At 44.3% G+C, this 23,406-nt stretch overlaps 2 protein-coding genes across 2 annotated transcripts; both read left to right on the top strand.

Moving 5' to 3' along the window:
• Positions 1 to 2,255: 2,255 nt before the first annotated feature.
• On the top strand, positions 2,256 to 4,687 carry chchd1 (coiled-coil-helix-coiled-coil-helix domain containing 1). Its single transcript, XM_048269846.1, has 3 exons — positions 2,256 to 2,528; positions 3,466 to 3,584; positions 4,218 to 4,687. The coding sequence occupies exons 1-3, from the start codon at positions 2,390 to 2,392 to the stop codon at positions 4,329 to 4,331; spliced, it is 372 nt and encodes a 123-aa protein (XP_048125803.1). The 5' UTR covers positions 2,256 to 2,389; the 3' UTR covers positions 4,332 to 4,687.
• A 1,883-nt stretch (positions 4,688 to 6,570) lies between these two features.
• si:ch211-51a6.2 (neurotrypsin) lies at positions 6,571 to 22,892 on the top strand. Its single transcript, XM_048269639.1, has 14 exons — positions 6,571 to 6,904; positions 8,241 to 8,283; positions 12,202 to 12,444; positions 13,630 to 13,765; positions 13,949 to 14,127; positions 15,573 to 15,720; positions 16,799 to 16,977; positions 17,140 to 17,281; positions 17,592 to 17,806; positions 18,328 to 18,469; positions 18,834 to 19,112; positions 19,262 to 19,384; positions 20,234 to 20,514; positions 20,811 to 22,892. The coding sequence occupies exons 1-14, from the start codon at positions 6,830 to 6,832 to the stop codon at positions 21,128 to 21,130; spliced, it is 2,505 nt and encodes an 834-aa protein (XP_048125596.1). The 5' UTR covers positions 6,571 to 6,829; the 3' UTR covers positions 21,131 to 22,892.
• Positions 22,893 to 23,406: the final 514 nt, after the last annotated feature.

Here is a 23,406-nt window from a genome sequence, read left to right as displayed (position 1 = left end):
CTTAGTCAAGAGTCTTGAAAAGGGAGTGGAAAACAAAGGTGTCAGACTATGATTTATATTTGGCACCTATTGGAAATAAAGAACTCAACTGCAGGTCCTGGCAAAGTATGTTTGACGGTGCCTTTGAGCCATGAACAGTCAAGCAATTGGTTGCAGGGGGGTCAGAGTTCAGAAGGGGCTGTTTGTTTAGCAGTTTTGTCAGTGTCAATTCATTCTGCCTGCACATCAGCAATGAAAACCCCAGACCATCAGTACATAGGTAGATAAGGGGCAAACACCACCCACCCCTCCAACATACACACAACAAAATGTGTAGTCTGTTTCTTTTTTTTATCAGTGCAGTTCATGCAGAAACTTGGTAATGACTACCTTTCACATAAAGACTTTTATATATTAATCTCATTGTCTATGTGCTGGAGAGGTTACCTGGGTTACACGACACATGAACCGAAAAAGACAGAAGACTGTCAGCATTATATGATATATTATGAAATGTGTCATACCTGCAATCCTGTTTACAGATGAATTTCTATTGCCATATCACCACAGATTAAAAAAAAACATCCATGACTAGAGAACAAATTTGTCTCCACATGCTTGGTTTAACCTCCTACGCTTTTTTTGTCCTGAGGCACCAAATATGCAAACCCTCATACACTATCTCTGTCAGTGATACAGTTTAGTGTGTCTATACCTCAAGCTATGAACAAGCAGAGGCACAAACTGAATACCAGAACAGGCCCAGCAGCTAGCTGGAATGCAGGTAGCTGGTGTGGAACCTCATGTGGAACAATATGCTAAGGAAAATAGGACGCACATGGAGCAATCAAACCATAACAGAGGCAAATTAGGTTATAAATATCAAATTAAGTGACTTCTCAGGAGTCGAAACTTGTCCTGCTCGATACCCTCACAACCAGCACAACCTTCACCTACATGAAGCCAAGAGTACTGCTAGGATGCAGCGGGAGTTCAGATGTGAGTTTGGGATCAGAGGGTTCAGTAACTCACACCCACATGAAACCTAGATCCAAACACCTGTGCCATGCTTTAAAACCGCATGCCACTGGATACAGGATATTTCCCCCGGGGATCAATAAAGTATCTATCTATCTATCTATCTATTTATCTATCTATCTATCGACATCATCTGATGAGTGATCAGATTGATTTATACTGTAATCTACCACAAGGCTACTACTCTGCCCTATCCATGAGAGACAGCCACTGAATTTATTCACAAGGTTTAAATAATTATGCTATGTCTTGAAATGCAATGTTACATTTAGTTTTTTTTGTAACATGCATAAGTTGCAGGTTTTGTTCATTATTATTTAGGCCTGTAGGCTACCCAGATAGCAAGCAGAGGTTGTCCCAACGTTGGCTCAACTGCGTCACAGACATTGGCTTTACGTCACTTGCCAACAATGGGCCAACGTCATTTTGGTCGTCGGGGACACGTTGCCAACCATTACCAACGTTGGGCCAACTTCGGCTTGTTATCTGGGTACTTTCACCTGCAGCTCTACTGTAAAGAAGAATCGTTCCAATCTGTCCAATAATAACTGAATCCTACACTATACTACTGCATAGTGTAGCCTATAATAGAAGTCCTTAGGCAAAACAGAAAAGTTTGTTTACATTCTTGTTGTTGACTAAGGTAGATAGATAGATAGGGTTAGGCCTGCCTATATGGTATTTTTTCTCAAAAGTAATATTAGATTGTGTGGTCTGTTTTGGACATTTTAAGGTGCTTAGGCCTACAGTGCAGTAATGGGAGGATTAAGAATGTTGCAGGGTTTAAGGAGTCTTTGGATAATACCATCTTACTACCAAATAGCTACAGCTGTGTTTGTTTTGGCTTCTCATACTCTCTCTCTAAAATCCCAGCATGCTGATCAACAGTATTGCATTTTATGAGCAAGCTATCTTTCCACTGGAAAGTCTGAGTCATTTCATTTAGCCTAATAAGTTGACATTTTTTTACCAACTGCAAGTGTGTGTGTGTGTGCGTGCGTGTGCCACACACACACACACACACACACAAACATGGAAAGCTGCAGGTAAAAGTAGGCTAAACGTCGTGATATACACATAGAAAACATTTTGAGTCTTGTAAGTTACCACATTAATCAACCGTGTCTCCATACCTTGGCCAAAGTTGACGGCAATACTGCGTTGTCGTATGACTGTAACTTTAGCAACCGTTTTTAGTTTTTTTTTTTCGATTTACGACGGTTGTGACACTTTACGGATCAACATGGCGGCGACCTGCATGTGTTAGGAAACAACTCGTCGTCACGGCTAGCTACACTGTTGAAGTAAAAGTGGTACAATAGACAGCTGGAGGCACATTGAATATTATTTAAATTATAGACCACCCATTAGCATGGCGTCTAAAAGTGTAACTGCACTCGAAGAGAAGGTTAATCAGCTATTAAGTCGAACGAATGGAAAGCCTGTTCTAAAGCCAAACAAGCCTCTCGTCCTCAAGGACGAAGTGGCTAATCGCAAAATGCGAAGAGGGGGTAAGACAAGACATGTGAGATGAAATGCTGAAATGATAATTTCGCTATGATCGTGTGTCACAATGTCGAAACCATAAAGTTAACTGTAATAGCTATCTTCCACTGTGACCAAAGGGACTCTGCAACCTCTTTAGCTCATTAGCTAGCTTTAGTCAGCAGTGCTCAACTAGTCAAACGTGATAGCCTAGTTTTGCATCAGTTGTGATATGTTGAAAACAAATTTCTTAGTTATAATTAATTATATAATTATAATTTTGGTTTGAAAATAATGTTTGTTTCTTTGTTTACATCAGAGACGTATCCACAATGTTGCCTGTCTTGTGTTGTTAGCTAACTTTATCTAAGGTAACATTTAACTTAGCTGTACATTTCTCTGTAGATGGGTTGCAGCGTGCAGGTTTGTTACACTATGCATATTTAGGAGTATGAGTATGCATATTTAGTCATTTAGGAAGGGAATATGTAAGAACGTTTTACATGATGAAGGTAGACCATTTTTGAACTGTCTGGGCAGCATGCGCGTCACTCGAAGCAGAGCCAGGCTTTTGACCAGTGCTCGCTAGAATCAGGTTCTAATGATTGCATTCAAAGCACTGCATTGCCTAGCATCTGATAATATTTCAGAGATTTTACACCTCGCTTAATCCAGGTCTAACTACTGTGTATTTCCAAACTGAAATGTAAAGGTCACTTTGCAGTTTTGTTCCCTAGACTTCGGAACAGTCTTCCCTTGAGATCTGCAGCCTTGTTTCTTTACTTATTTTTTAATCTTTCTTTTCTTATTGTTTTAAAAGCTTGTTTGTTAATGTATTATTGTCTGTAAAGCTCCTTGGGTGCCTGCCAGACAGGTTTTATGTAAATGAAATTAATTATTTAGTGTTTTTGTTGTTGTTTTAGTCAGTCTGCCTCAATGTTCACGATATGCTGTCTTTTTTAGAGGCCACTTGCATCACAGAGATGTCCCTGCTGATGGCTTGTTGGAAGAAGAATGAATTCAATAATACACTGTGCTCCAGTGCAATCACCACCTTTTATAAGTGTGTGGAGAAAGCTCAGGTACAGTATTTAGTCATGTTCTAGTGCTCATTGTAAGAAGGAAGCTTGTCATGTAACCCTTCAATTATCTGCCACTAAATTAGGCTAGAGGGGTTTTCCCCCTAACTTCCTCACAGACTTTGTTTGGGGGTGACGGAAAGGGTAATTACTAAGAAGGGAGTAAAGTAATTTTCTGTGCTATTTTCCTGACCAGGGAGTAATCATACCAAAGCATGCTCTGCCCTTTTACCATGTTGTTTCCTGTTGGCTCTTCTGCATGTGTTTTGCTTTTCTTTTCCGTTTTTCCCGTGCTGGTAGAGCCCTCCATGTCCGCTGAGAATATGAGTGTTTTGCTTTCGCTCCCTTCCTGGGTTAAACTGTGACTAACAGGGCACACCCAGGCTTCAGCAGCAGGCTTTTAATAATCACCAATTTGTCACATCATGTTTGTAGACATCTCATTCCATTATATAAATAGCAAAGCAAAGCTGTGTGTGTGTTGGTCTGTCGGTCTGTCTGACTGTGTGTGTGTGTGTGTTAGACTAGTTTACAGCATATGTTCCTTATGCTCTCCATAGGTTCATGATATCACAGAAGAATATGTCAGTTCTTTTAAATGCCCAAATTAACCATACTTTTTCTGACATGTTGTAGATAGAGGCAGCAAAGTCAAAAGCAGCTCATCAGGCCAGCCAAGGAGGACGACTTGTTCCCAAGCAAGCCAATACTCTGCTAAGGCGATTCCCCAGTATTAAAAACGAATACTAATACTAGACCCTTCATCTGAGCCGATGAAAATGGGGTATCTCTTGGACTCAAAGACTTCTTGGAGCAGTGAATTGTAAAGTCGCACAACAGGACTGGACGTGGCCCTTTACTAAGAGACTGGATGTTTAGGTCCAGAGATGTACTGAATCAATTGGAGATTCATTTCTGTGAAGGAAGAAGAAAGACAAGGTTGGCCAAGTGTCATTTGTCACAACATCAGCAGCCAGTGCGGGCCAGGGGTGCATTTGAGGTGCCTACACCAGCCTTTGATGCACTCTGGATGATTACTGTATCGAATGAACTGCAATAGATCACATTAAACCGTTCAAATAAATTCACTCTATGATTCTCTTCCAGTCAGCCCGCTATGCAAACCATCACTAGCCAAAGACACACTATGGATTTTGATTTGTTGTTTGTATACTTTTAATCATGCTCTGAAATGACCCCCTGGGAGTCTCTCTTTATATCAGGGCTAATGGTTCAGCCTAATGGGCCCTAATTATGAGTTTTATTTATGTTTCTCCAGCAACCATGCTCAGTCTATCTGATTCTGAATTTGTTCCTACAGACAGCGGGTTAAAAGCAATTACACAGTCTCTACGCATTCCTTTATTGAGAAAACTTCAGCATAGCATCACATTCCAGGAAGCTTGGGCCCTGTCATGTGGTCTAAACTTCAAGGAATGATATCTGCAGTCTAGGGCTGTGTAGTTCTGTGCATTGATGAGTACATATCTCAAGGTATCTCCATTAGTTTCCATAAATGTGTAATAGTCAATGTACATACTAGACCTAGACCTCTTTTTCTATTTTGATAGAACTTCACTCTTTGCATTTCTGTAGTCAGTCGTAAACAAAAAAAAAGTTGAAATGATGTTGCACACGAGTTAACTTAAATGATACAGCTTTCTTTCCAACTATGTCTTCCTTCCTCTTATCATCCTTCATCTGTGTCTCCAGACTTCGAAGGAAATGCTGTCTGGACAAATCAAAATGGGTGCCTAATTATCCGTCAAACCAACTAGTGCAAAAGTGCAGTATTGTAGAAACAGATAGGGTTGCTTGCACATGATGTTCAGTAACGGGTATTAAGGTTAGTTGCGAACAAACTGGAAGTGTAATTTATTTAACCATATTTAAATGTAGATTATACATAATGTAAATATGTTTCTTTCTTTTACAAAACTATCACATTCTTTGAGTTGAATGCATGACTTTTTTCTGATTCTTGCTGTGTCTTGTCAAGTATGTCAGTGTCAAATATGAATGTGCTTATGTGGAAAGACCATGGGTCAGATGCCAACCCGCCATCATGCCAATCCTTTGAAGGGCCGATTAGACAAATGCCTCTCCTCTCATTTGTTCAAAGTCTTTTGATGCCCGATAATACCGAGATTTTAAACTTAAGAAAATACACAACTGTTTCAATACAACGTGCCAAACCGTCAACTTATCAACTGTATAAAAAAACATGTAGCCTAAATCAAGGGCATTTCTCCCTTGTTGCCAACTTTCGAATTTTGACCCCTTTCCTTTTTAGCAGATTTTATCCCAGCTAAACCTCATAGGAGTTCTCTTGGGTATTTCCCTTAGAGGCAGAAACATAAGAAAAACAAACCGATTTTTAAACCGTGAGAAAGTGTTATCGCGTTATGCTTTTATAAGATATGAAAGTGTATCGTATTTTTGATTGAAGTAGGCTACTTGGTGAGTCATTGAATGTTAACATCAATGGTATCATTATCTCCGATCGAAAGACGCAGTTTAAGCATATTTTGCAAATTCTTTCGCCAGGGTTGAGGACTCCACAATGCATGCATGCGTGCCGTGCAGGTGCGCCTTGTCTCTTATCAAAATCAATTATACTACGCCTTAAACACACTGACATTACTTCAACAAACGCCCTAATAATCCACTTTCACGCGTAGGCTACTATCAATTTAGCATGTAAAACTAACCCCACGTATAGGACCTTTTTGTGCCAGAATGCATTTAGCAGCATCGCTTAAATGTTCCTGAGTTTATAACTTCTGCTTTGTCCGAAATAACAAAACAAAAACACTTTTATTGTATCTGCACAATGTTTTCCATAGCCTACTAGTCAACATAGTTATAATCTATTCTGAGAGCGTTAGTCCTGTCATATAGGCTAGACGTATGGGCTACGCGGGGAGGAGGGCAGCTCGCGCAAGGTTCAATTGTAGCCGTTCTTTCCCTGTCACTTCCTTGCGAGTGAGGAGGATATTTAGTCTCGGAGGGAAAGTGTCTCAACCACCCATGGGTGTGCTGTGCTGTTCCTGAGTTTAGAATACTAATTCAACATAGAAAAAAGAAGGACGCGTCTGGCTCTTGTGTTCATCTTATCAGTTTGGGACGCTAAGCAAAGTGACGTTGCTGTCCACACTGTGAAGAGAAAACGGTCCCATTCTTAAAAGTGGACACAAGGAGAATCTGGGAAGCTATGATGGAGAAGTGGAGAACCTGAGAACTCCAGGATGGACATCGGGACATGTCGACAGCTATTCCTGGGATTACTTGTATATTACAGCGCATTGTTCGTCTCAACAGAGGTGGGTTTTATTGTTTAGGCTACAGTGTCTCTGTTCTATCAGTTGAGTTTACTTCCAGATAATAAGAAATTCAATATCCTATTGGGTGGATAATTCATGTACCGTAGCCTATATTAGCCCACTACATTGAAAGGCAGTGTCACTTTAAGGTGTAAAAGCTAAAATTTGATTGAAATTAAAACAGTAGCCGTTTAGCCAACCGTGCGTGTGGGAGTTGTCAAATCACATTATGGTTGCGCAGATGTTGCTATAACATGAAATTCTTCCTTAAAATGAAAGCATATTGACCTATTTTGTTACTTTCAGTTAGGTAAACATGTATGTGGCATATGTCTATTATATATGCCAGCACTCATTGAAACTTTCTACAGATGCCTAAAATGGATTTATTGTTAATGTTTCGCAGTCATGCATGCTTTATTACGGTGCCACGCACCTGACATGCCCACTCAACATCATAATGTTAATTGTTCGAGGTTATAGTTTAGTTTCTGGTTAATATAGTCAACCGGCAGCAAGATAGAGTCTGACTGTTTTTGGGCATGTCCAGTGCTCACAACAGTAGCCTACTTGGCACTCCTGCTGAAGTAATGACTTGACTTTAGCGCAGGCTGGAATAAGTGCTACAGTTGGACCTTGAAAAGCAAAGCATGACTGTGCTTTTTTTGACAGTGGAATATCTAACAATACTTCATCAGAATAGTGTTGTGTTATTGAAACTGTCACATTATTTAGACTGTACTTTGGTCTGGAGCGGTAATTCCCATAATTGATAAACAGCCAAAGTTGAGATAAATTGAGTGAGCACAGACGCAGTTTCCTGCATTCACAACAGTAGTTGCTGGAAATTAGCTAGTGGTCATGAAGGCAGTCTTTGATGTTGTTTTTTTTTACATTTTAGCATTAAAGCTCCCTGGCTACCACATCGTAAACTGGCATTTTTCCTGTCGTTAACCCGAGGGACGCCCCAGGCCCTCGGTCCTGCAGCAAGATTGACTGCTAGAATAGAACACAGCTGACACCACCGAACCACACGTCATCACACCCCGTTTTGTGTGCAGCGTGTGCGTGCCCGCACTGCCATGCTTTAGATTAGCCAGTCAAATGTCCTGGGGTGTGAGAGATTACAGGTCATCTGAAAAAGAATGTGTTGGAATGTCACCTGCTCTAATCTCGCCTATGCTGCAAGAGCACTAAGTGTCACTAGCAGAGCTAATTATGTATGCAACAGGGTGTCCAATTGAGAATAAATGATTATTTTTCAGTTTGAATATTGAAAGCTGATTCATCTCCCTTATCTGATTTATTTTCCCAACTGGTATATTATTCTCCATAGGTGTCCCCCCCAGATGGCAACTTAAATATTGTACATATTTCAGGTGAGTGCATTTTGTATGATGTTATCTAAGTGCTTTAGACATCACACAGACTTTTAATTCCACTGTTTTCATGACCCTCTCACCTTCACAGCTTTTAAGCCCCTGTTAAAACAGTGGCTGTATTATCAACTCTTTTGAAGTGGTTGTTGACACTGGTAATCAGAACAAGACTTTCGGGAGTTTGCATTAGGTGAAACCATTTTGCTCTGGTGCAAGGTAACAGCCACTGCATAGAGGCATTTATTTATGCCTTGTGTGATAAACACTGGATCCTTAGCCAAGACCTCTACGAGCACTTGGCATTTAGAGTGAGACAACTTCAGAGATTAAAGCAGCCTTTTCTTCCAAACACAAATATCGCTTCTGTCCCACAGCTATGAAACAGAGGCTGTAAAACTGTCGCAACAGAGCACATGGTTGTTGTATTCGTGAAAAATGAACCATAAACATGACTTTTGGGTGTAATCTGATCTGTTGTTTTGCACAATCATTTTCAGTGAGATATTCACTGAGGCATAACAATTTCCATAATTTCATGCATCAGGTTATATGATACAGTCTAAACCCAGCGCCGTTCCTGCTTTGCTTGCCAAGCTTAGGCAGGTCTTCCCAGTACTGACACCCCTTAATCTGGAGGCTCCAGTGCTCACCTCACTGACCCCCTCAGCCTCACGCTCTGTCTCGCACTTCCAGTTCGTGCTTAGACAAGGAGACAAGAAGATTCCGTCCCCGTCGCCTCATTCTTGTTCAGGGTTGTCCTGATCAGAAAGAGGCTACTTACGATGTTGTGCTGCATGAGGTCCATGGTACACACACTGATGGCCTTCATCACGAAGACTCTGTCCATCAGCACAGGCCCAATGCAATCTTTATTGTGGTTCTTCTAATGCTGTGCCATGGGAGTCAAGGTTAGGATTTCCACCCCGATAGTGTTTCAGTAAATTGCTTCTTGTTGTGGACTTTGCTGCAGGCCAGATTGCAGCATGGACGATAAGCTCATTTATGAAAGGGCAACAGTGAGTTGTAAAAGATATGGACATGGATTGTGCATTGTTTTTTCTTTGACGGAATGGAGAGGAAAGGAAAATGTCAGAGGTCTAATCAATTTAAAACCTTTACTTTATTTGATGCATGAAATCCAAACTCCTAGCCCAGCTACAATCTATATCTTCCGCTCCAGTCCCAGAGGGTGCATGGAGGTCTTTGTTTTGCGAATGTGTAATGTGCAGATTGCCAGTCAAGACTATATCTATGTTTACAGAGTGGCCAGTAATGACATTAATAGCTTGCTTCCGGCTGGCATTCTCATGTGGCTGAAAGTGCAACATGAACTTTATGAAATATTTATTATGCCTCGGTGAAAACCTCCTGCGGGGCGTAAGGGGAATAGATTATGGAAAGCCCATTCCAAGCTAAGTTAATAGGTGTGATCGAAAAGAAATGGCACACAACCCTGTTTTAGATGTTTCGTGGCAGTTTGTCTCAGAGGGCTTAAAGAACATATTAGTGCTGAATGCATCCGCATACCTCCATCAATTTTCAAGATCAGTCATGTTTTCTGTCGTCCACCGCTGCACCTTTTTTGTTGTTGTTGCTAAGGGCAGGTAGAGTGTACAGCTTAGACGTAGACTTGGAGGATGATGAAACTGCTTAATTTCGTATGAAACTCAAGCTCGACCTTCTCAAAGGAGAAAATATACAGTCTACTTTTCTTCCCGTGAGTCACTCTCTGGCAGCCAATCAAAAATCTGTCAGTTTGCTTGTAGTGGAAGCGGCAGGCTGCAATAACGCAGACTCCTCTGCTCAGATACACCGCTTCTTGGAAACGCTCTCTGAGCGTTCCAAGCTCTCCAACGGACAACGACAACCAGCTCTCCTGTTTTGCACCAGTCACTTCTGTGGTGTCTGAAGTGGAGCCCAGTCCTAGCCAACCCTCTAAGCCCTGCATTAAAACAGAGAGGCAAGCCATGAACAAGCACAGGCACGGTGGGGCCAAGATGATTGCCCACATGGGTGTATATTTGTGAGTGAAAGCTCACAGGTGTGAATGTTTGCTCGGTCTCACCTCAGGGATCTCATGAGAGTCGGTAAGCCTTCGGCGTTCGAGAATCTAAGGGCTGGGAGGGTGGTGGTTGTGGTGGGGCAGTTGGGTGATTTTCCTAAGTAAGCATATCCACTTTCTCCCACTCTCCTCAAGGTTTTCACACTAGCCTTGGAGCTGATTGAAGGAAGTTAGCACTTTGCTCCCCATGCTTTATCAGTATGCATTTACATTTTACATTACATGACTTCATTTGGAAGACGGTTTTATCCAATGTGCTCTCTCCTGCCAAAATTCAGTTGTATGTGAGACATGAAAAACACAAACCACAAGCAGTCAAAGCCAAAGTTCCTATCCATAGCAGCTGACCCTGGAACTGGTCTCAGACCCAGAAGGACTATGCTGGACCCCTTCCAAAATCATCTGCAATCTGGTTTAAAGATTCATCAAATTATACGTGAACATGTTCAGCAGTTACCTTGATACTGATCGCAAATTAGTTCTTATCTCAGCCTGGCACATTTTTGCTTCTCATCCCAGATGACATTTATGAGATTGTGTTTTATACACCCAGAACAGTGTGGCAGTTCTGGGCACATCCTCCTGATTCCCCTTATGTCCAACCTCAGTGCTGCTCTTGTCATATGCTCCCCCCCCCCAAAATGCAATCTGTGTAACTGATGAGGCTCGCTCTCATCTCATTTCCTACCATCGGGCACTTTGGAGCGTTGTCTTTTGACAAGAGGTCCTGCGATTCTTTTTTAACCTTCACTTTAGATTGTGGCCCCGGGCCCAGACTTCCTCTCGGCCGTGCCGACGTCTGCCGGCTTGCAATAAAGCCCAGACGTGCAGCACATGTTGAGCAGTACGTCTTGGCTCTGGCAGGAGACGGCGGGGAAATAGCCTCGACTAGCTCCCAGGAATGCAGCCTCTCGGGGTCTTAAACACTGCCTTTTTAACGATGCAGGGCCACGTTGTGGCTTATGGATGGGATTGGTGACGTTAAAAGCATTACAGGCAGGCATGTTTACCCGCAGCTTTGCTGAACGGCGGGGGTTATGGCTTCTGAAGAGGTATTTGTATGCTTCAGATTATTCAGGGGTTTAGAGGCAATATCCGTTCTTTTCTTCGAGGCACCCTAGGTATGTCTCGTTTAATTGAAAACATCAAACTCAAACTTTACTCAAGCACTTTCAGTCTCCCACTCTTGCACATACAAATCTCGGTCACACACACACACACACTAAGACACGTTCTTTGCACTAAGTGCTTCTTTTTCACATTCAGGTTGGCTTATCCATGCAGACGCCATTCAGGAAAGCCAGGTTTTGGAGTTGTTGTTGGATTTACCTGCTGTGACTCAGCAGATCTGATCCTCATCCAATCCCTCACTCCTGCAGTGCAGCTTAGACTCATCTGTATGGCTGAGCTGTCTGGTGGCTCCACTGTCTCCTCATCATTCCCATTCTTAATGCCAGATAGTTGGGAGAGAGAGAGAGAGACAGGGAGAGAGACAGGGAGGGAGAGAGAGAGGTAAATATTTTTGAATGGCTTGAGGTCTACAGAGCTAAACACACGCTCATAACTTTGATAACACTGTTTATATTAATTCACAGTTTGCCCATTTTCCCTCCTGTGCCACATATCTTTTGAAGAACTTTTGTAAAAAAAAAAAAACCCTCATGGTTCATACTGTGAATGTCGTTTACCTTTGAGTATGTCACAAGTCATGTCAAAGTATGCCATCCATGTGTCTTTGTCCTACCACCCCATGGGTTGTACTCAGGACAGAGCATGTCAGTAAATGACTGATGACTGATGTCTACCATTCATTCATTACCTTTAGAGTGACAGTATACTGATGTCTATGTTCTCAGCCCCGCTGTCGTGCTCTGATGGCTTCACAGAGCTGGGCTACTACAATGGCTCTGTAGCTCAGACGGATTCTGGCTCCCCCTGCCTGAAGTGGACCGAGTTTCCCGACTACGTCCTGCAGTACCCTGGCAGAGGACTGGGGGACCACAGCTACTGCCGCAACCCAGACCGAGAGTCAAATCCCTGGTGCTTCTACCGGCAGAGTTCTGGAGCCATTGGCTGGGCTTACTGTGACTGTCACCAGGGTAAGAGCCCGTCGAGGGGGGTCCCAACTCATCGGTTCATTGTGTGTCTGTGTACCTTAATGGGTAGCCGGCTCTGATCTCCAAGACAAGGTCACCTGTCTTTTCTGTTTGTGTGTTTTAAAAGTCTATTTATCACCAGAGTTGATCCCCCCTGTGTTTTCCGGCCATCAATCAAGGGCTGCTGTCACAGGGTCTTATGTATATGTGTGAGAGTGAGAGAGAGAGACAGAGTGTGTGTGTGTGTGTGTGTGTGTGTGTGTGTGTGTGTGTGTGTGAGAGAGAGAGAGTTTGTGTGTGTGTGTGTGAGAGAGAGAGAGAGTTCGTGTGTGTGTGTGTGTGTGTGTGTGTGTGTGTGTGTGTGTGTGTGTGTGAGTGTGTGAGAGAGAGAGAGTTTGTGTGTGTGTGTGAGAGAGAGAGAGTTGTGTGTGTGTGTGTGTGTGTGTGTGTGTGTGTGTGTGTTTGTCTGTGCCAAGGCCTCCCCGTGGGACTGGCTAACTTTGTGTGGCCGCATGCGTCTGGCTCTCTGTGCGCTGCTCTGTCAGCGCCTGGCTGTATGGGCTGTATGCAGAGGTGCTGTTGATGAGTGTTAGGCTGCATCTGCTCTGTGTTTGCTCTGAGCATCTCACTCTCGGCCTCCTGAGCATTTTCGCTTTGAGGCAGCACATTGTTAAAGAGGAGCTGTTGACTGATTGATGGATTATATAGCTCTACATGTGTGTATGTGTGTATATCTGAATGCGTGTCTTTGTGTGTGTGTGTGTGTGTGTGTGTGTGTGTGTATACACGTATGCATCTGCTTTTGCCTGTCTCATCTGTGTGTTTATGATTTACGTTGTTTATTTGTGTATGCTAATGACTTTGCAGCAAGACGCAAAGCCACAAATCAGTCTGCTCCGCTATTACCTGAAAGTAATCATAGTTTGTTGAATTTCTGGTGTGCACTATTGGCTGTCTGCCCTTGATTTTGTGTGTGTGTGTCTGTGTGTGTGTGTGTGTGTGTGTGTGTCTGTGTGTGTGTGTGTGTGTGTGTGTGTGTGTGTGTGTGCGTGTGTGTCTGTGTATGCGTCTGTGTCTGTATGTGTGAGACAGAGAGAGACAGGTGTCCTTGCTGACTCTCCTTAACGCACACACTTCTCTCTGTCTCACTGTCTGTTCATTCTCATTTTCTACCGCTTCCCCATCCAGGTTCAGCCAGACTGGTGGGAGGTTTGTCTAAGAGTGGCCGGCTGGAGGTGTACCTGAATGGGCAGTGGGGGGCCGTGTGTGATACCCACTGGACGGACAGAGACGCCAGCGTGATCTGTAGACAGCTCGACCTTGGGTATGAGATAAAAAGAGCTACTCAGCAAAATGTCAATATGGAGCAGTATTTACATACATCGTCAATCTGTATGAATTCTCAAATCAAGATTCAGTCTAGAGACCCTGACTCAATCTAAATATTGACATAGAGTTGTGTAAGCTGGAAAAAGAAGTTGCGGTTAAAGTCCTCTCTTGTCCACAGAGAGATCGGCACGGCACTGCAGCACTCTTACTTTGGCCCTGGTTCTGGACTTTTCCACTATGAGCGCCTTGGCTGCCATGGCAATGAAAACTCCTTGCTGGAATGTCGAACCAGGAAGTTTATCTCTGGGGATTGCAACCATGGCAATGAAGCAGGGGTTGTGTGTGTGGAGCCAGAAGGTAAGGATGTAGGGCTGTAGCACACACTCAGCATATGGAGCACAATCTCCATGACTCCAGACTAGGAGGGACGCTGAGGGTCTTAGGGCCCACCAGACTTACATCACAACTAGCGTCTGCTTGTGTCTTGTTAACATACAGATTTAGCACTGTTACTATACCATTGCTGCTCTGGGCTGACGGGCATGAACACGCATCACACACACACCAACACCAACACGCCGTTTTGAATTATAAAAAAAAAAAGGATTGTTGACAATGCCGTCATGTCGCCTCACAGCGACTTGACAGCGACCTCCCACACCTGTCCTGTACATTGTAACGCTCTAGCATTCTTCTCCCCCTGGCACCCCTCAGTCCCAGGGGGACGTGTTTCTTTTTTCAGCTGCGCCTGTCTCTGCACTTCAATGACATACCTCCCCAGCCCAGTTGGGCAAGAGACCAGTGTTCGAATTACCATAGGGCTTGGTAGTGCCAGTAGTTCTGGCCAGGCCACTACTAGTTCCATTCGAACACACAGTCTGGGGGGGGCAATTAATTATTCTTAAATGAAATGTCTGATAATGCTCGGACAAGTGCCATCCGCAAGCTGCATTTATCTGCTCCTCTAATTTCAGAACACTGCAAGAGACTCAGACTGAGGAACCCAGAAAGGGGGAATCAACCCTTTTTAGACCTCCATATTGTCCTCACGATCCCCCCTCTCTCTCTCTCTCTCTCTCTCTCTCTCTCTCTCTCTCACTCTCTCACTCTCTCACATGCCCTTACAATCTCTGTTCTTAAGAGAGAATTCCTAACGGCCCAGAGCAGCAGCAGCAGGAGTGGCGTGTGCTGCACCCTGTGAATGGCCGTCGAAGCGGTCCGCTGCGGGTATATTTAGCGCGTGCACTGAATAATTCAGTTAGAAACATTAGGAGGGAGAGGGCTATAAAAACATCTGAGGTCCAACCGTGGTGTGGGGTGGGGGGGGGGTCTCACCATACATCCATCCACCACCCACCCCTACCCACCCAATTGCTAAAAACACATCCTTCGCCTTGAAGACACTGGAAATTGCATCTAAGTGATCTATACCGCTTCTTTGGCCACCCCCACCTCTCTCCCCTCTGCCTTCCTGACCTCTTCTTACTCCACACGCATCGCTCACATAACTGTTATGTTCTCGGGTGACTGGCTCAGCTGACTGCCCAGAAGCAGAGGAGGATCTGGGATATAACATTTTTGGTCATCTTGTGTTTGCCGGTAAAACTAATATTGTTGTCAAATGTGTCCATGTTTTATTATTGTGGAATTGGACAGCAACTCCCCTCCTTCCCTTTTTATTGTGGATTTAGCAACATTCTTTCTGCTCTGTTTTGTCCTGTTCCTCAAAAGCAGAAACAATTCTGATAAACGTCTTTTTTGACTGCTCAACAGTTTGTAACCCATTTCTTTCCCTTTTTTAGGCAATGGTGCCCCCTTGAGGTTAGTGGGAGGCCTTGAGGATTTTGAGGGTCGTGTGGAAGTGTACCACGGTGGAAGGTGGGGCACCATCTGCGACGACCAATGGGACGACATCGACGCGGAGGTGGTGTGCAGACACCTAGGTCTTGGGTGAGTATGTGTCACCATCCTTCTCTCTCTGCACAGCTTATAATATCCCAGGTTAAGTTAAAACTATCACTACTAAAACACTAATCGTATTACACAGCCAGTTATAAGACTTTGAATGATGCACTATTAAAGAAAGTCTCCTGTGTCTGGTCTGGCCTGTCAGAGAGTGGTTACACAAACACCCACCATCATCAATTATTTACTGTTGAAACTCACAGGCCCATAAATGTTGAGCATTCCTGCAGTAGCTCGCAGCCTTGGACGCATCTCTGTATGCTGACGCTGTGCCGCCAGGAGGACAAGCTTTATTTATCCTTCCCCCAGGCTGATGGAGAGTGAACTTTATCAATATAGATAAATGAGATCCATGAATGATTGATGGTCAGCACGCGCGAGGGAAGTCACGGAATGTGCTTTGTGTATAAACTTGCCCACCTCACAGGCCTTTCTCAACACTGGAGCTTTGTGCATCTCACAGGAGGGGGGAAGAGGCTTGGATGTTCTCTCTTTCTATCTCTCTCTCTCTATCTCTTTCTCTCTCTCTCTCTCTCTCTCTCTCTCTGTCTCACTCTCTCTGACCCTAGCTGTTTGTCTTTCTCTGTAAATGTCAATCTGGAACTCCAACAGAAAACTGAAAATCTCAGCCCCTGACTAAAATATTATACACTGACCCCCACCACCACCACTCTCTAACTAACACGCAAATACTGCTCATTAACCGGTGATGCCTCTAGTCTGTTCACATGTACACTCATAAGGCTAGTATTTCAAAACCTGACGAGTGAAGCCGTGAGAGAAGGGCACAGCACAAGGACACATTGTGATAGCTCTGGGCAAATGTGTGTACACACAGTGACTCATTCCTGCATTGGCCTTGTTCTAATTTTCTGTCTCCCCCAGTCATCAAAATCTCATTGCCTTGATGGCCTTCACAGTAAAAGTATGGCACACTGGCTATATATAGCATGCCATTAAGTATTCAATCAAATAGGCGTTTTACTTTTGCTTTCCTGTACTGTCTGAGGCTGGAGATACTTTATTAGAGTTTTTATTAGTGTGTGTGTGTGTGTTCACACAGAGGAGTTGCAAAGGCTTGGACCTGGGCCCACTTCGGACAGGGCAGCGGGCCCATCCACTTAGATGGGGTCCAGTGCACAGGAAATGAGCTGTCCCTGGAGGAGTGCCCTCACGGAGGCTGGGGTCGGCACAACTGCGACCACATGGAGGATGCCGGGGTGTCCTGCAACCCCTACACAGGTGAGAACTGTGTGAACAGTGAGAAAATGCACAAATCTACACATGCTATGCTTTCTAGTCTAACAAACTCGAAGCCATTAATCAAGTTCATGGGATTAAAATAACCTGCTTTTAAGTGGGCCTACATGATATGACAGCTGAAAGGAAGCTGCTGGTTTTCAGATGGCGTGGTGAGGCTGGTTGGGGGGGACAGTCCCTGGGAGGGACGTCTGGAGGTCTACCATTCCGGGGACTGGGGCACGGTGTGTGACGACAGCTGGACAGACCTCAGCGCCCAGGTGGTGTGCCGGCAGCTTGGCTTCAGGTAGGCCTCCTGGCAGCTGTGGTTATACATATCTGTACATTCACTTTCATTCACTTTTGACGAAACACAGCTGTGATGTCCAAACGCATCACCATATGACCTCAAATAGTGTTTTAGAAGATTTGGTAGAGGAGAGACGCATTCCTAATACTTAGTCTTGATAGAAGTGCAACCCCTGAATGTGAGCTACTTTGAAGTCAAAGCTTTCTGTATGGAATTAAGTATATAGAGACTTTTACAAACTGTAAAATCATACAATATGAATTGTGGGCGCTTCAGTGCAGATCATAATATTGTTATTGACCACCAGAGGGCGAGCTGAGTCGTTGCCGATTAGTACTTTTGGTGAGGGCTCCGGGCTGATCTATCTGGATGAGGTGCGCTGCACCGGCACAGAGGCCTCGCTCCTGGACTGTGCCCACACCGAGTGGGGGCGCCATGACTGCTCACACTCCGAAGATGTGGCAGTCCGATGCGACAGAGGAGGAGAGGCCAACGAGATCCCAGCAACAGCGCCTGTCTCAGGTAGATAAGCAATGTGGCTGTGACTTAGGGCACGAGAGAGAGAGAGAGAAAGAGAGAGAGAGAGATTTTAAATCAGGACATAGCAAGAATAGGTCTGTAGATCTGCCAGCTCTGCAGAGATACCCCTTTAAGTGCGCTGATTTATGTTAAGAGCAGACACATCACATCACCTCTGCACTTTATGAGCTGGATTATGGGTTCATTCCTTGTAAGAGGGATTTTTAGTCACTCTCTGTGCGTGTATGTGTGTATGGGTGTGTGTATGGGGGGGTCCAGGCTTTGAGTTGTTGCTGTAGGGGGCTTAGAGCTCTAAAGTGTCTTGAGGTGTAGTTTTAATATGTAAATCAATAAAGTAGTATTCAACTTGACATGACGAAGACATGTTGAGCTGACATGTTCATACACCTCCTGTCTTTGAATCATGATCCTCATATGTACTGTATAAGAGATAAAGTGCACAATGTGAACCCTCTCTGTCCTCTGTGCTGTGCCCCTGGTCCACTCCCCGGTCCACTCCCCAGGTCCCTTGGTGAGGCTGGTGGCAGGCGAGAGCAGGAAGGAGGGCCGTGTGGAGGTGTTCCTGAACGGCCAGTGGGGCAGCGTGTGCGACGACGGCTGGAATGACTTCAGCGCCGCGGTGGTGTGCCGGCAGCTGGGCTTCGTGTGAGTAGCGTGCCCGCTGCCGACTCACTGTTTCCATCCCCTCCCTCCAGCTAGCGTGTGGAGACATCCTGTGGGAATGATCAGGCACACATGTGCACACAGTGCAGCCAGCACACATCAAAGGAGAAAAACAAAAGAGGGAGCCTGTCGGACGGAATATTGATTTCTCTGACTAGAGAGTTTAGGAGTCTCTGATTAACTCATTAGATTCCAGTTCCGACAAGCAATAACAACAATTAATGCACAGCATCGACCCACCAATTTACATCATTACTCTTTTCACAAAAAAAGGTTTTATGCCATTTACAATGCTACATTAAAGGTTATGGATTAAATGTTGCCTTGTGTCCCGCTTATCTTTTAGAGGGGTGTCCAAAGCACGGTCCATGGCCTATTTTGGGGAGGGCCAAGGTCCCATCCACCTGGACAATGTGAGGTGCACTGGCAAAGAGTCCTCCCTGGGCGAGTGCCAGGCTGACGGGCAAGATGCCCACGACTGTCGCCACAGCGAGGACGCTGGGGTCATCTGTGACTATGCCACTGAGCCTGTGGGAGACGGCGCCATGGCTGCGCCAGTCTGTGGCGTTCGGCCAAACACGCAGCGTCGGAGGAGGAGGATCATCGGAGGGGACAAGTCCCTCAGGTAAGTGCAGCGCAGCATTATACAGCCATACCAACACACAACTAACATTGTCTCACTTAATAAAGAAGGCTTTAGTGAACAAAAGCAAATTAAGTTAAATTAACTTAACCAAGTGAATTAAGAGCAGTCTATTGTGTTAATCTTTGCAGAGGGGATTGGCCATGGCAGGTGTCCCTGTGGCTGAGGTCGCAGTCGAAAGGGACTCACCCCCTGTGTGGAGCCACCCTCATCAACTCCTGCTGGGTGGTCACGGCAGCCCACTGCTTCAAGAGGTGCGGGGGAGACATCTGGTGGTCAATTATGAACCGATAAATATTAGTGTTCAAAGCATTCAAGATGAAGTCTGCTATTCTAGTGAAATTGTTGACATTTGAACTCAACACCAATGGGTCGGTTGGCTGGAACTGTTTATGACTTGGTCTGAGTAATTAGAGACTAATTAGACCAGAAATAGGACTGGATCTGAAGGGTTGATTGTACCTTGAAATGAAACACCAACATCTAAACCCAAATGCTCACTGTAAAAAAATATATATTTGTAGCTGTTCTGGGGTCTTAGCTGTTTCAACTGTTTTCCATAACGTAACTCTAAATGGTCCTGACAGAAAGGAAGTTTTACTTTTTTTTTATTGTTCATTGACTGAATGAAAATAGTTGTTATTTCAACTAGAATGCTTATGTTGAAATATAGCTCCAGTTCGAGATCATATTGAAATCATCATATGAAATGCTCTACCCCTCAATGGAACACACCTGATTGAGCTGTTTAAAACTATACGGAACATCTGGCCAGATAGATTGACGCAAAGCCAGAATGAAATCCTGCTGCAAGCAAGCTCTCCAGCATGAAGGGTTGGCCAAATCGGCTGCAGTCAATTTCATGTGCATTCATGCTCAGCACGGTGAGATTTTCCATGCCTCTTACTGTGCCGAGTCTGTTAACCCGTCTGTTTTACTCACTCCTATCTCCAGTGTGTTTGTGTTGGCAGGTCACCACCCCACCCCCACCAGAGGTGACCTGGCTCGGTTTCGCTCACAGTGTTATTCTTTCTCTGGGAGTTTGGCTTTTTTCTCACATTGAACGTCTCTTTTTTTTTTTCTCCTCTCTATCTCTCTCCCAGGTTCGGCACTGACCCGTCCCGCTACGTGGTGCGGCTGGGAGACTATCACACAGTGGAACGAGACGACTTTGAGCGCAGCCTCACCCCCGAGCGCATCGTCATCCACAGGAAGTACCACAGCCAGGGCTGGGAGTACGACATCGCCCTGCTCAAGCTCAAGGGCTCGGATGGGACCTGCGTGGCCTTCAACCCCCACACCAACGCTGCCTGCCTGCCCGCCCTGAGCAGTAAAAAGGGCAAAAGGCCTGCGGCTTGCGTCATCACAGGCTGGGGTATCACAGGTACTGAGGAAGACAGACCAAAGCATTCAAAGGCTCAGTATTCCACATCTGCCTCTGAAGAACTGGGTTTAACCAGTACTAAGTTTATAATTTAAATTACCCATAGAGGTCAATGTTTTATTAATATTTCACACAAATTGAATATCAAATTATGAAATAGCTGTTTCTGATGAGTGGAGAGCATTGCCAACAACATGTTCATCTAAGGATATATTAAATCACCATGACTTTGCTGCCTCTTTTTATACCTTGTCTTCATCTCTCTCTCTCTCTCTCTCTCCCTTTCTCTCTTTTAGATTCCGAGTACTCTCGTACACTTCTGCAGGCCTGGGTTCCCCTACTGCCCTCTTGGAAGTGTAAGAAGCGCTATGGAAACCGCTTCACCAGCCGAATGCTGTGTGCGGGCAGCCTGTCAGACCGGCGGCGAGTGGACAGTTGCCAGGGAGACAGCGGGGGTCCACTGGTGTGTCAGGACGAGGGGGGTCGCTGGGTGCTAACGGGGGTCATATCCTGGGGTCACGGCTGCGGTGACCCCACCTATCCCGGCGTTTACACCCGAGTCAGTAGATTCCTGCGCTGGATTGAGAAAGAGACCCACAGCTTTGCAAAGGTCTGATGTTACTGCGGCGGTTGATGCCGTGACCTCGCTGTTGTGTGGTGGGGAACTGGTAGTCTTTTCCTCCTTGGCGTCTTCTTCATACCACTTCACCTCCCTGAGCTTCCCTTCAGTCAAACTCATCACACTATGCTCATGCAAAGACAGAACTGTTGAGTGGCCCTCTTTGGTGCTGACACACACACACACACACACACACACACTCACACACACACACATACATACACACAAAAACACTGTCAGGTTTCCACTAGAAAGAAGAGATTACTAGCATAAATGTGCCTAGGTGACAACAGTTGCACTAAATCCGCATGATCCTCAGTGCAACAACAACAACCTAAACATCTGTTGATGATTTTCATGTGTGCTTGAAGTCCCAGAAGTGTCATTCGTTGGTGCGGTGTTGCATTTCTGTCCCAGGGTCAAGAGGAAGTGCTCACAAGCAGTAAGACAGTGAACTTGCGGCTTTAAAATAGCTCCATTCCACATTCCTGCTCTGCATGTATCCCTGAGCTATCTCTCGCCACATGGTCCACCCCTGTCCAAGCCCCAGGAGAGACTAATACAGTCCTTTAACTCAGATGCTTCTATCTTGCAGTGCTTAGCTCTATGTCTTAGCCTCTTCCCTTTGTTCCTGTACTGTGGTTCCATCCTCTTTATGTGTGTTTAAAAACAAAGTTGATGTCCTCAATGGGAAAGCAAGAACCTGTGTAGAGAGACTGCTAGTGCAATCTTGATACATGTTGTTCAATTGAAAGTCAATGCCAAATAATTATTGTATTGTATCATATTTATTTGCTGTACATATTACATGCCTCAGGACTATAAGCCATTGTGTGTCATAAGAGGGTTCCAAACTTGAAGTACATTTGTTACTTTTTCTGTCTTGCACTTGGTTGCATTCCATATCATTTGCACCAGGGTCGAGTGTGAGTGCTATTAAAGTGTATCACTCTCACCCTACAACAGCTTAATAAGGCTCTTTTATTCCAAACAAATACACACAATTCCAGATGAACTGGTACAGAGGCAGGGGATTGTAGTTAACATGCCTCTTCACAGGTCAGGCAGAAATGCTCTCATAAAAGTTTTGTGGGACAATGCGTAGACATACATTTCATTAACTAGTATCTTGTGGCTTGTCATATTTAAAATGGAAATGCATGATATTGTCTAGTGTTTTATTGTAATTTTAAGTTGTACTTTATTGACCTTAAAGGTCAGGAAACCATTTATCTGCTTTGGTTTCTTCATCCAGGATTGTCGATATTCTGGTACAAGAGTGTTATGTTGAACAAACGAAAGTGCTGTTTTTCAGTGTCACTTTAAATGCAATTCTAAAAGGTCAGATGTGCCATATGTGTATGCATTCTAGATCATTCTTCAGTCGACCTCCAGAAAGTTAAGAAATGAGCTGTATTGAACTTATCTCAAATTATACTGGCTTAACGTTTCTCCTTGGAAGCACGGACACTGCAGTAGTAGCAAAGCCACAGCTGTATCCAGGAGTATACAAAGCATATAGCCAGGAGTCAGTATGAAACTCCTACCCCCACATAAGTTAGATGGAGGTCTCTCATTTGACATCTGTTCTCCTGTCTAGGTCATTTTAAGACAATGAAATGGTCTGTCTCTGAATGGTAACACACAATAGTGTATAAGGCCATGTCTGTGGTGCAAAACTCTCCTGTTATCTTGTTGTTGAAAGTGTGCCATCTCATTAAACCATGGTTCCACCATATTAAATGTATATCAAGTGAAATTTCCGTTGTGTCTTTTTTTTGTCCAGTTTCATATGTATACAGGCCTAGTATTTCATTGGATATTATCAAATAACAATGGGAATATTAAAGATCTCAATAAGACTTAAGGGTTGAATCCTTTACCCTATTCCCAAGCAAAATGCTTCTTTCCTTCCTTTCAAAAAACAAATTTCCTTCCTTACACTACTCTGTAGTGAGAATATCAATATATTAATAATTGTGGCAATATGTTGTTACCTTCTATCATACGCTACAAATTAGAGGTTTCTCTGAAATCAGGTCAACATGTGATAGGGTGGGATTAGAACTCAATTCCACAGATCATTTGGATTCATACCCTGGAGACAGGTTTGCTTTGCAAATCATGCTTTGTCCAGGCCTATATTTTTATGATGCATTTTACCTACAGTGTCATGGACAATAATCATTTTACTTTAGGGTTGGAAGATGTATGTTTCTTGCCAGTAATTTCATTACATTTACATTGCTTATTACATTGTTATTATAATTGTA

The sequence above is a fragment of the Alosa alosa genome, chromosome 18, assembly GCF_017589495.1.
Source record: "Alosa alosa isolate M-15738 ecotype Scorff River chromosome 18, AALO_Geno_1.1, whole genome shotgun sequence".
Classification (NCBI taxonomy): domain Eukaryota; kingdom Metazoa; phylum Chordata; class Actinopteri; order Clupeiformes; family Clupeidae; genus Alosa; species Alosa alosa.
This window is presented reverse-complemented; position numbering and strand designations above follow the sequence as displayed.